The sequence below is a fragment of the Pimephales promelas genome, chromosome 13 (genome assembly GCF_988280905.1).
Source record: "Pimephales promelas chromosome 13, fPimPro1.hap1.1, whole genome shotgun sequence".
Classification (NCBI taxonomy): domain Eukaryota; kingdom Metazoa; phylum Chordata; class Actinopteri; order Cypriniformes; family Leuciscidae; genus Pimephales; species Pimephales promelas.
In genome coordinates this window covers 23,772,744-23,791,412 of record NC_142781.1, presented here as the reverse complement: position 1 = coordinate 23,791,412, position 18,669 = coordinate 23,772,744, and the positions used below count along the sequence as shown (strand labels likewise).

The 18,669-nt window shown below is 36.6% G+C and overlaps 1 protein-coding gene across 10 annotated transcripts in view; it reads right to left on the bottom strand.

Moving 5' to 3' along the window:
- The window catches only part of nhsl1b (NHS-like 1b), a 93,611-nt gene that overhangs the window by 19,466 nt on the left and 55,476 nt on the right, over nt 1-18,669 (bottom strand). Inside the window, exon 1 of one of the 10 annotated variants that reach the window (XM_039692378.2) lies at nt 2,079-2,248. The exons of 8 other annotated variants lie outside the window; for them this stretch is intronic. In XM_039692378.2, the coding sequence (XP_039548312.2) occupies nt 2,079-2,133 (55 nt within the window). In that variant the 5' untranslated portion in view covers nt 2,134-2,248. Of the gene's footprint in view, nt 1-2,078; nt 2,249-18,669 lie in introns of those variants that run through there. One more of the 10 variants, XM_039692379.2, reaches the window with a different exon arrangement.

Below are 18,669 nucleotides of genomic sequence, written 5' to 3'. Positions count from 1 at the left end.
TAAAAATTAATCACAATTTAATTTTATATCAACATATGTATAATATAATAATATATCATATTATAATCTGTTATAATCATAAAATAATCATATTATAATATAAAAAATCAAACAAAATATATTTATGAAAACGATTATTAACATTGGATTATGTTTTTTTTAAAGGCGTGCCTTTTAATTTAGCTTAAATTTTATGTCAATGAACTTAAGGTACATGGTAGATCAACCTGTTTCTGGTTCAAGTGCAAATTGTTTACAACCATTATTCAAAACAGCTGATAATACATTCTAATACATTCAGAAAAATAGAAAAGAATATTAAAAACTTTATGATATTAAATATATAAAGAAATACTGGTTTTAATTTAATTGATCGAGTTAAGACATAAAAATATATTAAAACCAGTATTTCTTTAAATATTTAATATCATAAAGTAATAATATTATTTTCTATTTTTCTTAATTTGTAATATTACATACTATTTCTATATTATATATTATTTATTAATAAAAAATAATATATATTTAAACATTTTAAGATCAGTTACGCCCTCTGCTATTCTCAATGTACATTCTGCCACTTGGTAATATTATAAGAAAATATGGAATTAATTTCAACTGTTGCTGATGACACTCAATTATATCTAACTCATCTAAACTGACGGAGTATCTTAAAGATATAAAATGCTGGATGACGTAATTTCCTGCTATTAAATTCAGATAAAACAGAGGTATTGCTTATTGGTCCAAAAAACTACCCACAAAACCTCTTACAATACAACTTTAATTTAGAAGGATGTCCAGTTACTTTATCCACTACAACCTGGGTGTTATACTAGACGGCAACTTGTCTTTCAAAAATCATATTTCATATGTTACAAGAACAGCCTTTTTCCACCTTAGAAACATTGCAAGGCTACGTAACATGATATCTGTTTCTGATGCAGAAAAGTTAGTTCATGCATTCATGACCTCGAGACTAGATTACTGTAATGCTTTATTAGCCAGTTGTCCTGCATCCTCAATAAACAAGCTACAGTTAGTGCAAAATGCAGCTGCTAGAGTTCTTACAAGGTCAAGAAAATATCAAATATCATATAACACCAATTTTATCATCTCTACACTGGTTACCTATTAAGTTCCATTTCAATTACAAAGTTTTACTACTGACCTATAAAGCCCTAAATGGTCTAGCACCCACCTGTGTATTTAATGGACATTCTATCGCCCTACAATCCATTGCGTTCTTTAAGATCACTAAATTCGAGGCTTCTGGTCATTCCTAGGATATCTAAGTCCACTAAAGGAAGGAGGCCGTTCTCACATTTAGCTCCTAAACTCTGGAATAGCCTTCCTGATATTGTTTGAGGCTCACACTCGCTGTCCCAGTTTAAAACTAGATTAAGGACGCATCTCTTTAGCCAAGCACTTCCAAAATGCTTACCTTTTATACTACTGTTGAATCAGATCGAAACAATATGCTTTGAAACAATATGTATTGTGAAAAGCGCTATACAAATAAACTTGAATTGAATCTGTTAACAAAATATAATTTTAATTTTAAAATGACATCAATTAACAATATCATTAAAATATTAGTGTTATTAAAGATGAACTAAGTGAAAACAAGATGTAAAAATAGGAGGGAATTGAAAATTTTGACCAATACAGAATATGTTTATTATTGCCTGATAACTGATAAAGAACTAATATGCTGCACATGTTTAATGTACATAAAAGATGCACGTACACACTATTGATAATACATGGTCATTGGTCATTCTCTGGTCATCATATGCAGCATCAAGGTGTTAACAGGTTTGTTTTAGGTTTTCTATCAAGTGTACAGGAAATGACTCATCTGTCGATGTTGAAATACAGATATACAGCTCTATATGGACTCTGAACTTACACACCTGACAACCAAAGACCTGGTACATTCAATGAAATCCCTTCAAAATGAAAGAAACCACAAGCTGATAGATTAACAAAACACATAGCTATTTAAACAAGTTGAGAAAACTAATCTCCATCTGATCTCCATCAGCACTGAACAAATATGGCCAAAGAGTTCTTACCCTTCCGTTTGAAGTACTTAATGACTGACTTAAGTGAAGTCCCGATGAACACCATTATTCCAGAGTGTGTGAGGCAGGTGGACCCCGTGTAGAATTATGACGGCCTCCCAGTTCACGGGAGTGCTGGACGACTAGCGTGTCGACAAGCCGGTGTCCTTTTGCCAACAAGTCAGTATGTGCCTCTCCCCATTTGATCAACGCTTATCGCCTCAACAATGAGCCCCTCCTACTCATACACACACACACACACACCCACCCTCAACCCAACCCTGGGAAACACCTCCTTCTCCCTTACACTTACACACACACACACACACACACTCTCCCTGGGGCTTGGAGGGAGGGGTGTAGTATATACCCCTCTGTTCATCTGTGCTTCGGTTACCAAGGAGCTCTCCTGTATGGTCAGCTCATCCAGGGCATCCGCCCTGCTTCTCCTCTAATACAAGCTCATAGGAAACAAAAATCACAAATGAGATTTCTCAACAGCGTCTCAAAATGTGCTCAGATTTGCCAAGATCCGAAAGTTTTTGTTACTACTCTAATACGCAAGCAAACAGGAAAGGAAAGAAAAATTACAAAATGAAATCCCTGTAGAATTTTAACTGTTTCTTCTAGAAGGCAATGAGATAAAACAGAGGCTTTTCCTCAGATTTTTCTCCTATTTCTCAATAAAAAGTGTCGAAGATTTCATATAAACTCTATAGGGGTCCGCTAATAGTATTTTATTTTCCAAAAATGTAAACATAACTCTTCATTGTCACTTTTGATCAATTTGATTTATCGTCACTGAATAAATCGAATAGCCGAATAAATTGAATAGCTGAAAAATATTGAATATTCGATATACAGATCAACAAATATGTTCGTTTTCATTTTTTTAAAGACATTTTTGCAGAATCATCTGATATTTTAAGAATAAATAAGAATTTAGTTAAGTCTCCTGAGTCCTGAGCTGTTAAAGAAGAACATCTGAGGAATGAAACTCTCACTTCGGACCATGATGCTTTATTTTCATCTGTTGTAACAAGGCATGTGTGTTCATTCTTTCATCATTCACAAATGTGCGCATCCGTCTCGGTCTTCGCTGGAGGACAGAAGGAACGGGCTCCCACTGATAAGCCGGCTTGCTGTGTTAGCACATATAGCCACTGAATCTAGACCACTGGAATATAGATCACAGACACACACAATCTGCCTCATTGTCTACATGCACATACACACACACAGACACACCATGACCCTGTTTCTTTTCAGTATGAGGGGGTGCAGAGGGATCTGAATGGAAGGGGGATGAAGGGTGGGTGAATTTGGACCTGAATGGAGTTGCAAATGATTACTGAACTAGAGGAGGTAATGCATTGAACACCCCTCCCCCCTGAAATATCCCAATCACACCCACAACAAGCCATACTCACACTTCAAGGCCATTCCTGATCTGTACTTGCTTATATTTTCTGGTTAAAATATTTTTGAAAGTGTAACAAGTGATTTTAAAAGAGGAAACAAGTGTGTGTTGCTCTCTTTTACTCACTGCCAAATTCACACAGTAAGGCTTTTCTCTTCCTCTTCCTCTCTTTGCACGTGCATTTGTGTGTATTCCAGACTCGCTGTTTCCATGCCGTCTGGCGCGTGTACAGTACCAGGATTATCTAGCTCACGCCGGCTGTAGTAATTAACACGGTATTGTTCTGGTCTCACTCCACACACGGCTCAACATCTCGGTCTGTCACTGCAGGATTACAGCCATTTCAGTCTGTCTATCTGTGTGTGTTTATGTATGCATATAGTGTGACATACCTCATGGCTATAGTCACTTTTAACAGAAATGACAAATGCATGACAATTGCACAAAAGTTTGTTTCTCGCATTCAGATGTGAGGCATGTTTGCTACGTGTCAGAAATCTATTCATGAGTACTCAAATGGACACATTTTTCCGTTCTTGGAACCCATTCCTAACACATTTTGAAAGGTTTAAATTACAGTAAACTGACTGTGTTCCTGTTTTAACAACTTTCCTGCTACCGTTCTGTTAAACATGATTGTAACAATTGGCAATTGCTGAATCTGAGCCCTGTTTGTTTGTCTGTCTAATTTGAAAATGTAGATAAAATATTTAAAAAAAAAGAAAAAGAAATCTATTCATGAGAAGTTGAACAGCCAATCAGAGTGCTTGAATCTATCACACTTTTCACACTTGGTCTGGGCTCTCTGCATCCGACAGACCCACATTATGTGTGTGTATGTGTAATGGAGCAGTTGTCATATCCCTCCCTCTTCACACGCACACACACACGTATGCTTTCTCAAACCATTTCCTGCAATTGTGAAAGGTGAAAATCATCATCACAGGAGAAAACTCAAAATGGACCATCATACAGAAAGGTAAAAAAGTGTGAGAGCAGACGGAAAATCCTTTATTTATTTATATATTTTAACCTCAACATAAACAAAAGTTTTAATATTTTGAAAGATGTAAAGAAAATTAATTATATAAAATAAATTAGCATTCAGGATTCAGCACTATAATAGACTACTAAATGAATACACCAATTTGTGACATATATATTAACTTTTCAATTCAACTCTGTATAATATCTTATTTAAACCTGGGCATAAAAGTTTTAAGATTTTGATCAATTTAAAACAAAAGTAATGTTACAAAACAAGAAGCAATCAGGATTCAATACTATTTTGAGTCATTAATCAAATATATGACTTGATTAATGACACTCATATTATTTCAAGATGACTTATCTCTAATAATTCTCATCTCCAGTGTTGGGGAAAGTTACTTTTAAAAGTAATGTGTTACAATACTGCGTTACTTCGTAAAAACTTAACTAAGTGTGTTATTTTTTTATTTTTATTTAAAGTAATGTTACATTACTTTTTCTCACCTGGGCTGGGCTTGCTTGTTTTTTAAATATATATACAGTATATATATATATATATATATATATATATATATACATACATACATACATATCCTTATTGGTATGGTTGAACTAGATTATAGAAGGTCAGCAGCAAAGACATTGGTTTATAAAGTGAGATTAAATACATAAAGTATATTAGTGTTATTAAACATATTCAATTATTGCAGGTTTGCATAATATCCTAATTTTGCATTTTGATTTTATTCATTTTGAGGAATACTGAATCTGTTTTCGTGCAAGTGAGATGAGTGAAGCTTTTTCACACTTATAGAACTACAAGAACCATCGTGTTCAACCCCACTGCAGCTTACTCGCATTTTCTCTAAACATGGGGATGGGAGAGTGAAAGTCAATAAACGGGAAAAAAGTAACTTGTGTTACTTGTTTGAAAAAGTAACTTTATTATTTTGATATTTTGTTGTAAACTTAAAAGCAATGCATTACTTTAGCTAGTTATTAAAAAAAAGTAATCGGATTACTTAACTTGCGTTACTTGTTAACTTGTGTTACTTGTTATGCATAACACTGTTCATCTCGCCCATTTCTCTGTCCTCTCAAAAACTTCTATCCTCCCCCATTTCTCATTCACTCTCCTGCCATTGCTTTTGGTGCTTATTAACGTAATCCCTATTGATTTTTCCTCTTCTTTCCCCTTAAATCCTGTCCCGTGGGCTTGTTGGTCTGATCTTAAAAGCATTTGTCTGATTCATTTTAGAAAAAGGGAAACAGAGAGTGCGGCAGGTACGAGGAGACCTCATGCCAGCACTGAACCTGTTCAGAGTGTTTGTTCAGTGGTTTACTGAGGTCAGCTCTCACATTCTGAACACAAACACAGCTGTCACTGATACTCTAACACAACTAATACAAATATTCTGCATTTTCAATCTGCAGTCAAGTAGTCTGGAGTAAAGAGAGAAAGTTGGGGTCTTCTGTTTTTGCAGGCTATGAAACCTTATTTGATCCACAAATAAGTGTTATGGCAAGATAACTAATCCTTTGAACTTTAAGCAGAATTAATGACACACTGCAGCATCAGGATTTCAGAGAAGTTTGAGATCAAGCAGAAGAGCACATGCACATAAATCCACATATAATTGCAGGTTAGCTAGAAAGATTGTTTTCTTCTCTTCAAAGTCAGTCTTAATGACACAGGGCCACATTCCCTCTGACACACAATCAAACAACTCTCAAAGACTAACAGTTATACACATTCATTTTTCTCATTTATAACTTTTGTCTACCTTGTTTTATTGAGTGACCTGCAACTTCAGCAAGAGAAAGAGCTAGAGAAACTACACACTGTGAGATGCACATGCTCATATCACGACACTGACGACCATATTTACTAGCAGTCTGTATATCTGCTCTCTAGAATAATTGTAATGTTCATTAAAGGGATTCTCATCCAAAAAAGATTCTGTAAAGCCTGATGTAAGCAGGTTGTGAGCATGCAAGAAGTGACGGTTGTTTGTGCAGTTGCGACAATATTCAAATGTGGATTATTTTTCCAAAATCTTTGTGTGTGTAAGTAAATACTTAGAGAATTATTTATTGTTATTTTTGTGTGGAGCATCCCTTTAATGCCATTTTGTATTTATTATTTTTATTATAATGCTATATATGTTTCATATGTGAATATATATACTATTTATTATACTAAGAAATAATATAATAAATCTAAATGAAAATGCAATTTAAAATTTAAATAATGATATATATATATATATATATATATATATATATATATATATATATATATATATATATATATTAATTATTATTACCATTCCTGGCACTTTTTCTGTATTTAATTTGTCCTGTTTTATTTTATAGCATGCTATATTATAAGGTTTACTATGCAACAATTTACTAATAGTATAATATTTTGGCAAAGAAAAATGAAAAATAATCACACTTATTAATAAGTTAAATCACACTTAGTCACACTTAATAATAAGTACTTTAAAATTGTTTTCATTTAAATATAGGGAGACCAAGACTATGAAGACTCAATAAATAAATAATAATAATGAAAATAAATAAAATTCAGTAGTCACAGTGGAAGCCTAGAGCTGATGAGGTCATCAACACGAGTAAATCTTTTGTTAATGCAAAACATCTGTGCGCACACACACACACACACACACTCTATGTAATTCTAATTTTGCTTCAGATCCCAAACACTGTGTATTTACCCATAACAAATCACTCAATCCCTCACCTTGAGACACAGTAGCAGTAAAACACTTATCAACCGTCTACTGCCACACATGAGAGACAAGAGAAATCTGCATAAACACAAACATCGCCAACTTGGTTCTGAAAGAAGGGCAATAAAAGGCTGTAGGGTTGGAAAGCGTTTGAAATCAGGTCTGGGCTTATTAGCATTTAGTTTGATTTGCAGATAAGGCTTGTTAACAGAGGACTGGTCTGCTAGGATGACAGAAACATCCAGACAGAGCACTCGAGTGTTTGACACTCCACCGATCCCATGTGAAGTTTCCTCAAGCCAGTTGTGTTCATGCAGGAGTAGAGATCTATTGTGTTGTGTCCTAAAAAGACTCAAGCCAATGTCGGGCCGTAGCGTGTCTGCAAGAGAGTGTGTGTATAAAAGGTCAAGCATTGTGATGAATAATAGGCTTGGGCCTCTCAGTGAAGGCATTCCCCGCTATTGTATCGTCAACGAGAACGAACGTCTAATGGTTAAAGCAAGGCCGAATAAAGCACACATAACGTACAAACTAACTGAGGGAGGGGAACCTTCAATAGACAGCAAACGCCATCCGAACTGATGAGATGAATAAAGTTCTGACAAAAAAGGAGGGAGAAAAACCAGAGATGCACAATGAAAAGAAAAATGATTCCCTTTGAAGTGGAGTCGTTCAGAAAGCCACACCTTGGTGAGAACACAGAAAAGCTGAGCATGAAAGAGAGATGCAATAAAACAAAATTCAAAGGGGGGGAAGGAAGATCAGAAAGGAGGGGAGAACATTAGGTGTTGCGAGTAATGAGGCGGCTTCTTTATGAATTAAAAATCACACAAAATGTATTCAGATCACTAGTCAGTGTGTGGGGAAACTCCTGAGAAACTCCTATAGGAATTAAGTAAATGTGCAATAGTCTCTCTGAGGAAAGACCTTAGATGAATGTTCAAATAAAATTATCAAAAAAGTTTTTAAAAAGTGTAAGAAGAAAAATTATACCCATTAACCAGATTAAATAAATATATGATTATATTTTACTACCTTATATTTGCCTATATTTTACTTATATCTGCATATAAAATTAAACTGGGATAGAGGAAATGATTTTTTCAGAAAAAATAAAATGATTCCAATGATTACTAAAAATAACCAAATGTAGTCCTACTATTGTGTGAGACTTATGTCCAATCTATGGAAGCTTGTTTCCGCCACTGAATAGAAAAAAAGAAAAAAACAATTGCGACTTTTTATCTCACAATTGCGTGTTATAAAATCAGAATTGCGTCATATAAAATCAGAAATGCGAGATAAAGTCAGAATTGCGAGATATAAAGTCAGAATTGTGTGATATAAAGTCAGAATTGCGAGATATAAAGTCAGAATTGCGAGATATAAAGTCAGAATTGCGAGATATAAAGTCAGAATTGCGAGATATAAAGTCAGAATTGTGAGATATAAAGTCAGAATTGCGAGATATAAAGTCAGAATTGCGAGATATAAAGTCAGAATTGCGAGATATAAAGTCAGAATTGCGAGATATAAAGTCAGAATTGCGAGATATAAAGTCAGAATTGTAAGATATAAAGTCAGAATTGCGAGATATAATGTCAGAATTGTGAGATATAAAGTCAGAATTGTGAGATATAAAGTCACAATTGTGAGATATAAAGTCACAATTGCGAGATATAAAGTCACAATTGCGAGATATAAAGTCAGAATTGCAAGATATAAAGTCCCAATTGTGAGATATAAAGTCAGAATTGCGAGATATAAAGTCAGAATTGGGTGATATAAAGTCGCAATTCTGAGAAAAAAAGACAGAAGTGCGACTTTTTATCTCGCAATTCTGACTTTATAACACATAATTCTGACTTTATATTGTGAGAAAAAAAGTCAGAATTGTGAGATAAAAAGTCGCAATTACCTTTCATATTTTTCATTCTATGGCGGAAACAAGCTTTCATACCAATCAGCTTCCTGCACCCCAGGAACAGTTATATTTGGCCTCTGTTTCTGTTTTCTTGTCTAAAAGAGAATTACCACCCTGGCTGGCTATAAATAAGGACGACAACAGTCCGTTTTCTAAACACAAACAGGCGTGCAATGGCCAGCAAGTTGCTTTTTTACAGGACAGCGGGCGGGTAGCTGTTAATGTGTCCCCCCTCACACAAAGTCTTTTCAGCGAGTTTCTCTCTGAGGAGTTAGATCCGTTAGAGACATTTGTTTGAACACTAAGGCAGTTTTGTTCAGACATGGAGAGAGCCGTAATTCTGTCTGTTTTGCAGGGAGATTTAAGGGCAGACTGAAATTTATTTGTGCCTTTCTGTTTCAATAATATTAAAAGGCAATAACCCATTTCTCTCCATTTAACATGATATACTCGTAAATAGTTTTGGGTCGGTAAGAAGTTTTAAAATGTTATTTATTGCAAAGCTGAATTTTCAGCATCATTACTCCAGTCTTCAGTGTCACATGATCCTTCAGAGATCATTCTAATATGCCGATTTGGTGCTCAAGAAAAATCGCGTATTATTACACGTTAAAAACTGTTGTGCCGCTTAATATTTTTGTGGAAACCATAATAGATTTTTTTTGATGATTATATTTGAAAATGAAATTGATTTTTCAATTTTCTTTGATTAAAGAACAGCATTGGTTTGAAATAGAGATCTTTTGTAACATTTTCAATGTATTTACTCCCACTTTTGATCAATTCATTGTTAAATAAAAGTATCAATTTCTTTAAAAACTAAAAAAAAAAAACTTACTGACTTCAAACTTTTGAGTAGTAGTTTATGTTTTGGTAGCCTGGTTAAAACCAGACCACTCTCAGTTGTAACTGAGTTATGGTCTGGCAAAGTGTCATAGACAAATCATTTCCAAAGTGGCGTCACCAACGAACGTCGCGGGTAGACTTTAAACCAATCAGAGCGATGAAGGAGATGACGTATGCAGAGCGGTGGCCGGCGGAGAAACATCTCCGGGTGTTGTTCTTTGCTGGTTTTTAACAAAAAGGAAACGTTCAAATCGCTTAAAACAGATGTGATAGCTGATTCGAACTAGTGATATTCAACGGCGGCATCCATCTTCGTAATGTAGGCTACAAAATCTGCTTCAAAATCCCAGCGCTGTCGTCATCATATAAAGCCCGCCCCAACGTTTCTGATTGGGGCTGAGATTTTGACGGATTGGAAATGGGTTCTTTGCCAGACTAAATTTCAGAGCAAATCTAAATTTGCCGGAAGTTGTCTGGGTTTTCCCAGGCTAATGTTTTGGGGTTCCTGGAGCTCAACTAGTAGAGCATAGGGTTAAATACCCAGGGACCACACATACTAATAAAAATTGGAATGCATGTTTAAAAACATTCTGTCAAATGCATAAACATGTTTAGCATTTGTGCACGTGCTTGTGGACCCCATGTACAGCAGCTGTCTGAGGGGAGCCATTACTGAAGAAAAGCTTCAGTTTGAGCACTAGTCTCATGGCACCTCATCAGCTGAAGATGTTCCATTGCGATGACCTGCCAAAGTACACAAAGCTCTCTGTTTCCCTAATGCACAGAGTACAGAGAATTAGATGAGGCAGAATGCATGGAAACAAGTGAACCTCACACACACTGGGGCGTCTCAGGACACATCAGACATGCACACACACCTCCGTCTAACTAAGTCTTCTGCGATATGGATTTGAGCGACAGGTCAAATAATTGGAAAGCAGTCTTTGTCTCAAGCCTTTTGTAAAGTAAATGCAATAGGTGGAGATGCTGGCTGTAAAAGGTCATGGGAACAGTATGTCAATTTGATGCTTCAAAGACTGTTTGCTTGTCTCATCACATGATCAACCTCTAATGCAGCTCATTGAATTCATCAGGGTGGACAAGTCGCGTGTTCTGTCTAGTCCTGATTAAATTAAAGATTGAGACAAAGACCGTCCTGCAAATGCACATGTGATATTTGCTTTGATATGTGGGACAAATTCAAAAACATATTACAGATCAAGACTATTCTTTGAAATAAAACTGTGTTTGAAAAAGATGTAATTACATTTTACAGTAGGATCATGAAATTAACCACAGTGTGCATTATAACTGATATACAATATACATAACATTTTCAAATGTTTCTGAAAGAAGTCTCTTAAGCTCACCAAGGCTATGTATGAAGAATACAGTAAAACTATTGTGAAATATTACAACTGAAAATATCTGTTTGTGACATTATCCTTCAAAACTCATTTGAATATACTGATTTAATATTTAAGAAATATTTCTTATAATTAGGGATGCACCGAAATGAAAATTCTGGGCCAAAACCGAAAATTCAGGACGCACTTGGCCGAAAACCGAAAATAATAAATTAAAAATCAATTAATCAATGAAACTTGATATAATATAATAATAATAATAATATAATAATAAGCACATATAGTTAAAACTGAGATGTAGTTTTGTTCATGCATCAACCGAATACAGCACAGACTAAAAGATTATAGATTCAAGAAAACACTTGTTTATGATGCTTAATGCTTTTTTTTGGAATATACTAAACATTTTTCAGATTTATTTTAATAATAGAAAGTTCAAAAGAACAGCATTTATTTGAAATAGAAATCTGTTGTAAGAATATAAATGTCTACTATCACCTTTGAACCATATAATGCACATAATGGTAGTGTATATTTAAAAATAAAAGGGCACCTTAAGTTTTCACTTTCAGGTTTGTCACTATTAGCTGCAGCATATTAATGGATCATCAGGAGTTGGTAAGGTGCTAGTCTGAGTTAATTTAATGGAAAAGGTGAATTTAACCTACAGTACTTCGCTCCACAATGGCCAATGCTCATCCAACCAAGCAAATGTTGCCCAGCCAATCAACACTGACCCAATAAGGGTGAGCCGAAATCGAAGAGCGTCAAAAGCAATGAGCTGCAGGATGGTGAGGCCTGATTAGGAGACAATAGTGGCGCTTTTCCACTGCATGGTACAGTACGGCACGGTTCAGTACGGCACGCTTTGGCGCTTTTCCACTGCATGGTACGGCTCGGCTCGGCTCTGTACGAGTCACGTGTGGTGCTTTTCCACTGCATGGTAAGGTACGGTATGGCTCGCTTTGGCTCGCTTTAAATGGTCCCACCTCTTTTGAGGTTCCAAGCATACACATTTTAGTATCGGTGCGGTACAACTCGGCTCGGTACGACTCACGTGTGGTGCTTTTCCACTGCATGGTAAGGTAGGGTATGGCTCGCTTCAGCTCGCTTTAAATGGTACCACCTCTTTTGAGGTTCCAAGCGTACCGTACCGATACTAAAATGTCGCGTGAACACACTGCATATCACTGATTGGTCAGAATCGTCACTACCGGCGTCATTGTATTTGCGAGACATCAAACACGCTAGATTTAAATAGCCAGTAACAGCCATCGCTGTAGCAGCTGTTTTAAAACTACTTGCTGGACTTGTTCGAAGAAAAACGAAAGAAAAAAACATCCAAAAAAGAAATGGCTGAATCATGGTCAGTGGACGACGTTCCTCTCGTTGGTTGCCGAGGAGCGGATAAACTATAACGGTCAGACTATAATCCCACCCACTTTGAAGCGGTACTAACTGCAGTGGAAAAGCAAACTGAGCTAAAGCGAACCAAGCCGTACCACGCAGTGGAAAAGCGAAGCGAGCCGAACCGTGCCGAACTGAACCGTACTGAGCCGTACCAGCAGTGGAAAAGCACCATAAGAAGCATGGAGCTAGATTTCCTTGTAAAAGAGCTCGTAATCATGATGAGGGAGGATCTCTGGGGATGGGGGTATATATGTACTGAAGCAAAATGACCCATATTTGTCACTATAGGCAGGAACCGGTAGTCGATGGAGAGAAATGGTGCATGATTAAGTCAGTCTGCATCCATTCCGGAGTTCAAACTTCATCGGATTCTGGACAAACCCCGGGATTTGATGAACAACAAAATTAATTTGCCAGGAGTAACAGAGCACTTTAAATTGATGAAACTTTGCAAAAACGAACAAGCAGGGAGAAAATGAGAAATATAACAGCCAATTAGTCAAATGCAACCATGTGAGGGATTAGCAACATTATTTTAGCTCAATTTCCACTGAGACTTCAGCCTCAGGGAGAAGATGGAGTCACTGTTGCTGTGGAAACAGGACGTGACGATGCCAGGATGCACCAACGGGACACCAACCTATCCCTTTTGTCATTAACATGAGAGATCGGCGATCCATAAATATGCTGCATTATTAACACACACTGACAGACACAAACACACACACATAGGTAGAGACAAATATAAAGAGGAAAATTGGGAGAGATAACAATTACGGATCAGTCCATAGAGACTCTTAATGGAAGCATGAGCATGGGGATGAGCAAATTAACAGGCTTTTAATAAGTAAGAGACATGTGACAGAAGCCATGATAGTGCTGCAGATTTTCACTCCACATTAAAACACATAGTGCTTAATTATCCATCGTTACCATTTATGCTCATTTACCAACAAGGCTGTCATTTAGCCATCTTGAAGCAGAGAAAATATTCAAATAGGCATTTTTTAAGGACCCCTGAATTTGAAAAGACTCATTCCGTTAAGTGGAAGTAGACCCTCAAGTGCAAGCTCAATGGTGAGGGGTTGTGTAAAGGGGGTTTGTATATCCAGTAATCCTATCCCACAAACCTGTCCTCCCTCTGAATTATGCAGGGAAAGATGAAAGAAGGGGCTCGAAATCACTCAAATCCTCCCCTCCTCCTCCTCTCCTGTGTCCTATCAATATGATGAAGCACCAGAGATGTTAAAACAGAGTTCATTTCATATAGATCCTACGACCACTTTTATAACCTGCCTCTCCCTCCGAGGACTCCCAAAGGAGTCTGGGTAATTCACTGATCAAATATTGAACTTTAAAACGCTTTCGGGATTACCTTTGAGATGGCGGGCCTCTTTAACAACAAACACAATTCTCTGTATCCAAATAGGTTTTTCATCTTTGCAACACCGAATGCAAATAGCAGTATGTTTTTTATTTTTTATGTGTTAGTTCGTAGGTTGATCTAATTTTAACAATTTCTTACTGAATTCAGTATATAGTCGAAGCATTAAAAGTACTAAACATAAATAAAATAAAAACTACAACTTTTAATTAAAGCTATATAAAAGATTTATATTTTTTTGTGCAAAAGTACATAAAATTACTAAATCTTCAATTAAAGATAATTCAAAATATTAATAAACAGTATTAGCATATAAATAAACAGTACTAAAAAACTGAATAATAAATGTTGGACAATGTCAATGACAAAGTAAATAATAAAGTTAATGTTACGTTTAAAATATTTGCAATGAGCCTTTCCAACAGCAGAGGTGTCATGAAACACTGTATAAGCAGCGCCATCTAGTGGTTACAATAGGTCTGAACAAAACTTTCAGTTGACTTTTACTCTCCTCTAAATGGCTCATTCTGTAAGTCAAGTTTCCAGCGCAGTCACTCTGTTCATTTCATGCTTGGCATATAAGAACAATACTTGAGAATTTGTCCAGACCAAGCAGCATTAAGAGAGCAACATTTAATAGGGCTCATGTATCCCATCTTTGACACTCTCACTGTAAATCCTTCTATTCTCGTTCTCTTCATTCAGCTTTTATTTCTTAAAAACTCTCTGAGGAGCCACAGAGTTCTGACTCTGGCCAGTGATAGAAAGTGGAAATCCCTCCTCCATATTCTCCATCATTATACAGGAACACAACTCTGTCAGCAGTTCAGAGCCAAACGAGGCTATTATGAACCGTATCATTTAGCCTAGACTTGCATTCAAAGATGATATTCACTATATGTAATTCCACAGTAAGATAAAAGGTCTTTTAAAAGGTATGGTTGGACTAAAGCTTGGACTAAAACACTAAGCTTATAGACCATGTCATGTTGCTCCGTGACAAATTAAAATCAGTTGACAGCAACTGATGTATCAGATATTGTCTATGTGCAGACCTGTGTGCAGTGTGAACAAAGCCTACGAGCTTTTATGTGGCCAGATGAATAAAATGGTGGTCAACAGGCAGACCTATTTATCAGAGTTAATGAGACTTAATTAAAGATTTAGCTCAAGCTAAATCAGCTGCTGTTGATTCACCTGTCGGCTTCAAAATCCTGTTACTGAGGTGTGTGTGTGTATGTGTCTTCAACACATGACATGTAAACTGGAGACTTTTACTGTAATACAACCTAACCTAGAGCTGAATGGAAAATGAAAAGTGAATAATGAAAGACTGAATCAGATACACTGACAAATCAGTGCAACAAAAAAGAACAGGTTTGTTTTCCATGGCCATGAGGACTGGCCTGGCATTCAGTTGTATAAATCATCCAAAATAATTCATTTCCATTATCTCTAATGGTGGGTGAAAGTAGCCTGTCCCAGCCTTTTAACCTCTGTTGACCTTTCGTCTAAAGTCATTTAGCACATTTAAGACATACGGCTTTGGGGAACCGATCAATTAATGTGGTGCCTGTCAGACCTCATGCTCTGAATCTGAGCCCTCTGCTTAGAGATGACCTGCAACCTAATTAAACCTGTGACACCTTGCTCACAGAAGAAACGTACTGTAGTGTGCTGTGAAACGACTAACAGACCTGAAACAAGAGACAGGTAGAGATGGATACAACAGTTTGGGTCAGTGTTTGTATCTGTGGAGAAAAAAAACCCACAACAAAACTGATCAAGGCTAAACAATAAGGAGTTTGGCTGCTGGCATGGGCACTGGCCCATATAATATACATATGCAGTGGTCTCTGATCTCTGGTCAGGTGTTCTTAACTTATCAGGCATTATAGGAGAAAACTCAGAGCTGTCATCTGGGCAAAAGGAGATTGCAAAAAGTATTTAATAAAAGGGTGCCAACAATTGTGGCCAACATGCTTTGGAGAAAAACATTTATTTCATAATGTGCTTTCAATTCTTTTTCTTCAATAAAAGATTAGATTTTTGGCAATTTTTTGAATAAAAGATCAAAAGGATAAACAATGCAGATTTATTTTTTTACAGCCAGTTTTGATCATATTTACCAGGGGTGCCATTAATTCTGTATATTTGCTGCATTTTTCCCAACCAGTACTAACAGATATTTTTAATATGAGCACAAATCAGTCTCACAAACAATGTTTTAAACAATGATTTTGAATTAACAACATTTAGGTTTGCAAGGCATAAAAAAAGTGATCAATAAACATCACTGGCCACACATTTTGATCAATGATTTTCCAATCACTTTTTGTGATTTTATTAATTCCCAAGATTTTTTCTATGCTTGGAAATCACTTTAACTTCAAATCCATCATTTGTTTCTTCTCCCTCTTTCTACTCCGCAAACACCTGATGTCCAGCACTAAATAAAACTAGTCTTAACCCTCAATCCCCTAAAGCGATTAATCAGCCAACCAAAACTTAATTACAGCTGCCATGATGGAGCAGCAGGCCCAATTAGTATCTAAACTAAACCAAACAAGGCCAAAGGACTCAGTTAGACCCAGTCTTATCATGATGGAGAGGCACTAATGTGATAGAAGTGTATGAGAGCAGGAGTGAGCCATTTTTGAATCTCTCTCTCACACACACACACAATTACATTCCAGTCTCAACATGACAGTAGTGACCTCCTGTCACCCTCAACCAACACACAATACAAAGAGCCATATGTAGATGCTCCCTAAAGTTAATTAATTTAGGACCCATTACAGATGCAGTGACTAAAGTGCCAAGCCTGTGATGAATAGACCACTCAAACATTTAGCTTTAAGATTCACATCTGATTCAAAACTGAAAGGGTTAGTTCACCCAAAAATATCCATTCCGGTGCCATTTCTTAAAAAAAAAAAAAAAAAAAACTAAAAGAAAATATGGATTTATATTGAGAACTATGAAATATAGTATTATAGTGACTTAAGGGCGGGCTTTTTTGACTTGGCCACCCTCTTCAAAAACCCTAGGAACATCCAGAAGACCCTAGCTACTGCATAGCAATGGCCCTACAACCACTCACATACACCTGTGTTTGCTTCAATGTCAGTTCACGGGATAGTTCACCCCAAAATTCTTTTATTAATTACTCACTCTCATTTTGTTGCAACCCTGTAAGTCTTTGGTTGTAGGGCCATTGTATGCAGTAGCCAGGGTCTTCTGGATGTTCCAAATGTAGGGTGGGGGGTCCCACCATTACATCGCTACAATTTATTAATTAACTATTGAAGTGATTCCCATAGATGTTTCTTAATTGTTAGTGGTGACCTGTCGTGTCATTTTGGCCTGTTTATTATCCAATGTACAAAAATCATAAGTATGATTGGTTAAAAATAATATCTCACCTTAAAAAGTCATACAATTTTAGGTATCATTCATGGCCATAGACAGTTAGACACAGTGTTTAATACTTGGGGTTAGAGTTTGTATGTAGAGTAAGTATGTAGTGCCATTAACATTAACAATTAAGAAACTCTTGTCATCTAAAAACAAAAGCAGCAGCCTTCCACAATGATTGACAGCTCTCAGTCCTCAAAAAACACAGGACACTGACCTCACACAGTGACACTTCTTTACAGTTGAGAGGGTCCACCCCTACTCTTAATGAGGGAGGGAAACATTATGTTGAAAGAGGTGGGGGTGGGAGAAAGACAGAAAGAGAGAAAGCAAGGCAATGGGACAGAAAGAGAGGGAGATGAAAAAAAGGAAAGGAGTAAGAGAATCCACCTGTCTTTAAGGAATGGTAACATAAGCAATGAGGTTTCTTTTGTCCCAGTTCTGCCATCAGCAGGGGTTATATGTGCATGCCTGAGGGGATTTGACGATTAACAAAGTGCTTTTGTCATGCTGCAGAACTGAACTGTAAGAGTTAGTTAGGCAGGGTAAAGACGAAGCCTTTTGTATTCATAATTCACAGCAAGGGGCTAAGGCTACCCACAATTCCTCACTGAGACTAAGGATACAAGGACCTCTGCAAACAATAGCAAGGGACCAAAATAACTTTGGCCTCCTTAAGCAGGGGTCTGATGGTCATCAGGGCAGTCAGTCATCCTTAATCTGCCCAGAGGTGGCCGCTGGGGCCAGGATGAGCACGCTAATGATGCCAATACATGCTCTTATATTGGAGTCCCAAATGATGCTAAACAGAGAAATGCTGGATAAATCCAGGGACTCATTCACAATCATAATCATCCTCTAGGAACTGGATGATGATTATAATAATAAATTGGTGGCCTAGATCCGTCGATATCAATAATTATCACGATAAATGTCAAATTTTTCTTCTAAGTTCAAAGGTAGATTTTTAATGCCGAGTGAAAGTTGTAGAAACTAGACGGTTAATTGTGGTTTAAACTACTCTTTATAGTCAGAACATCACAAACACAGGAGAACATCTCACAAATCTGAGGTAGAACATTCTTCGGCACA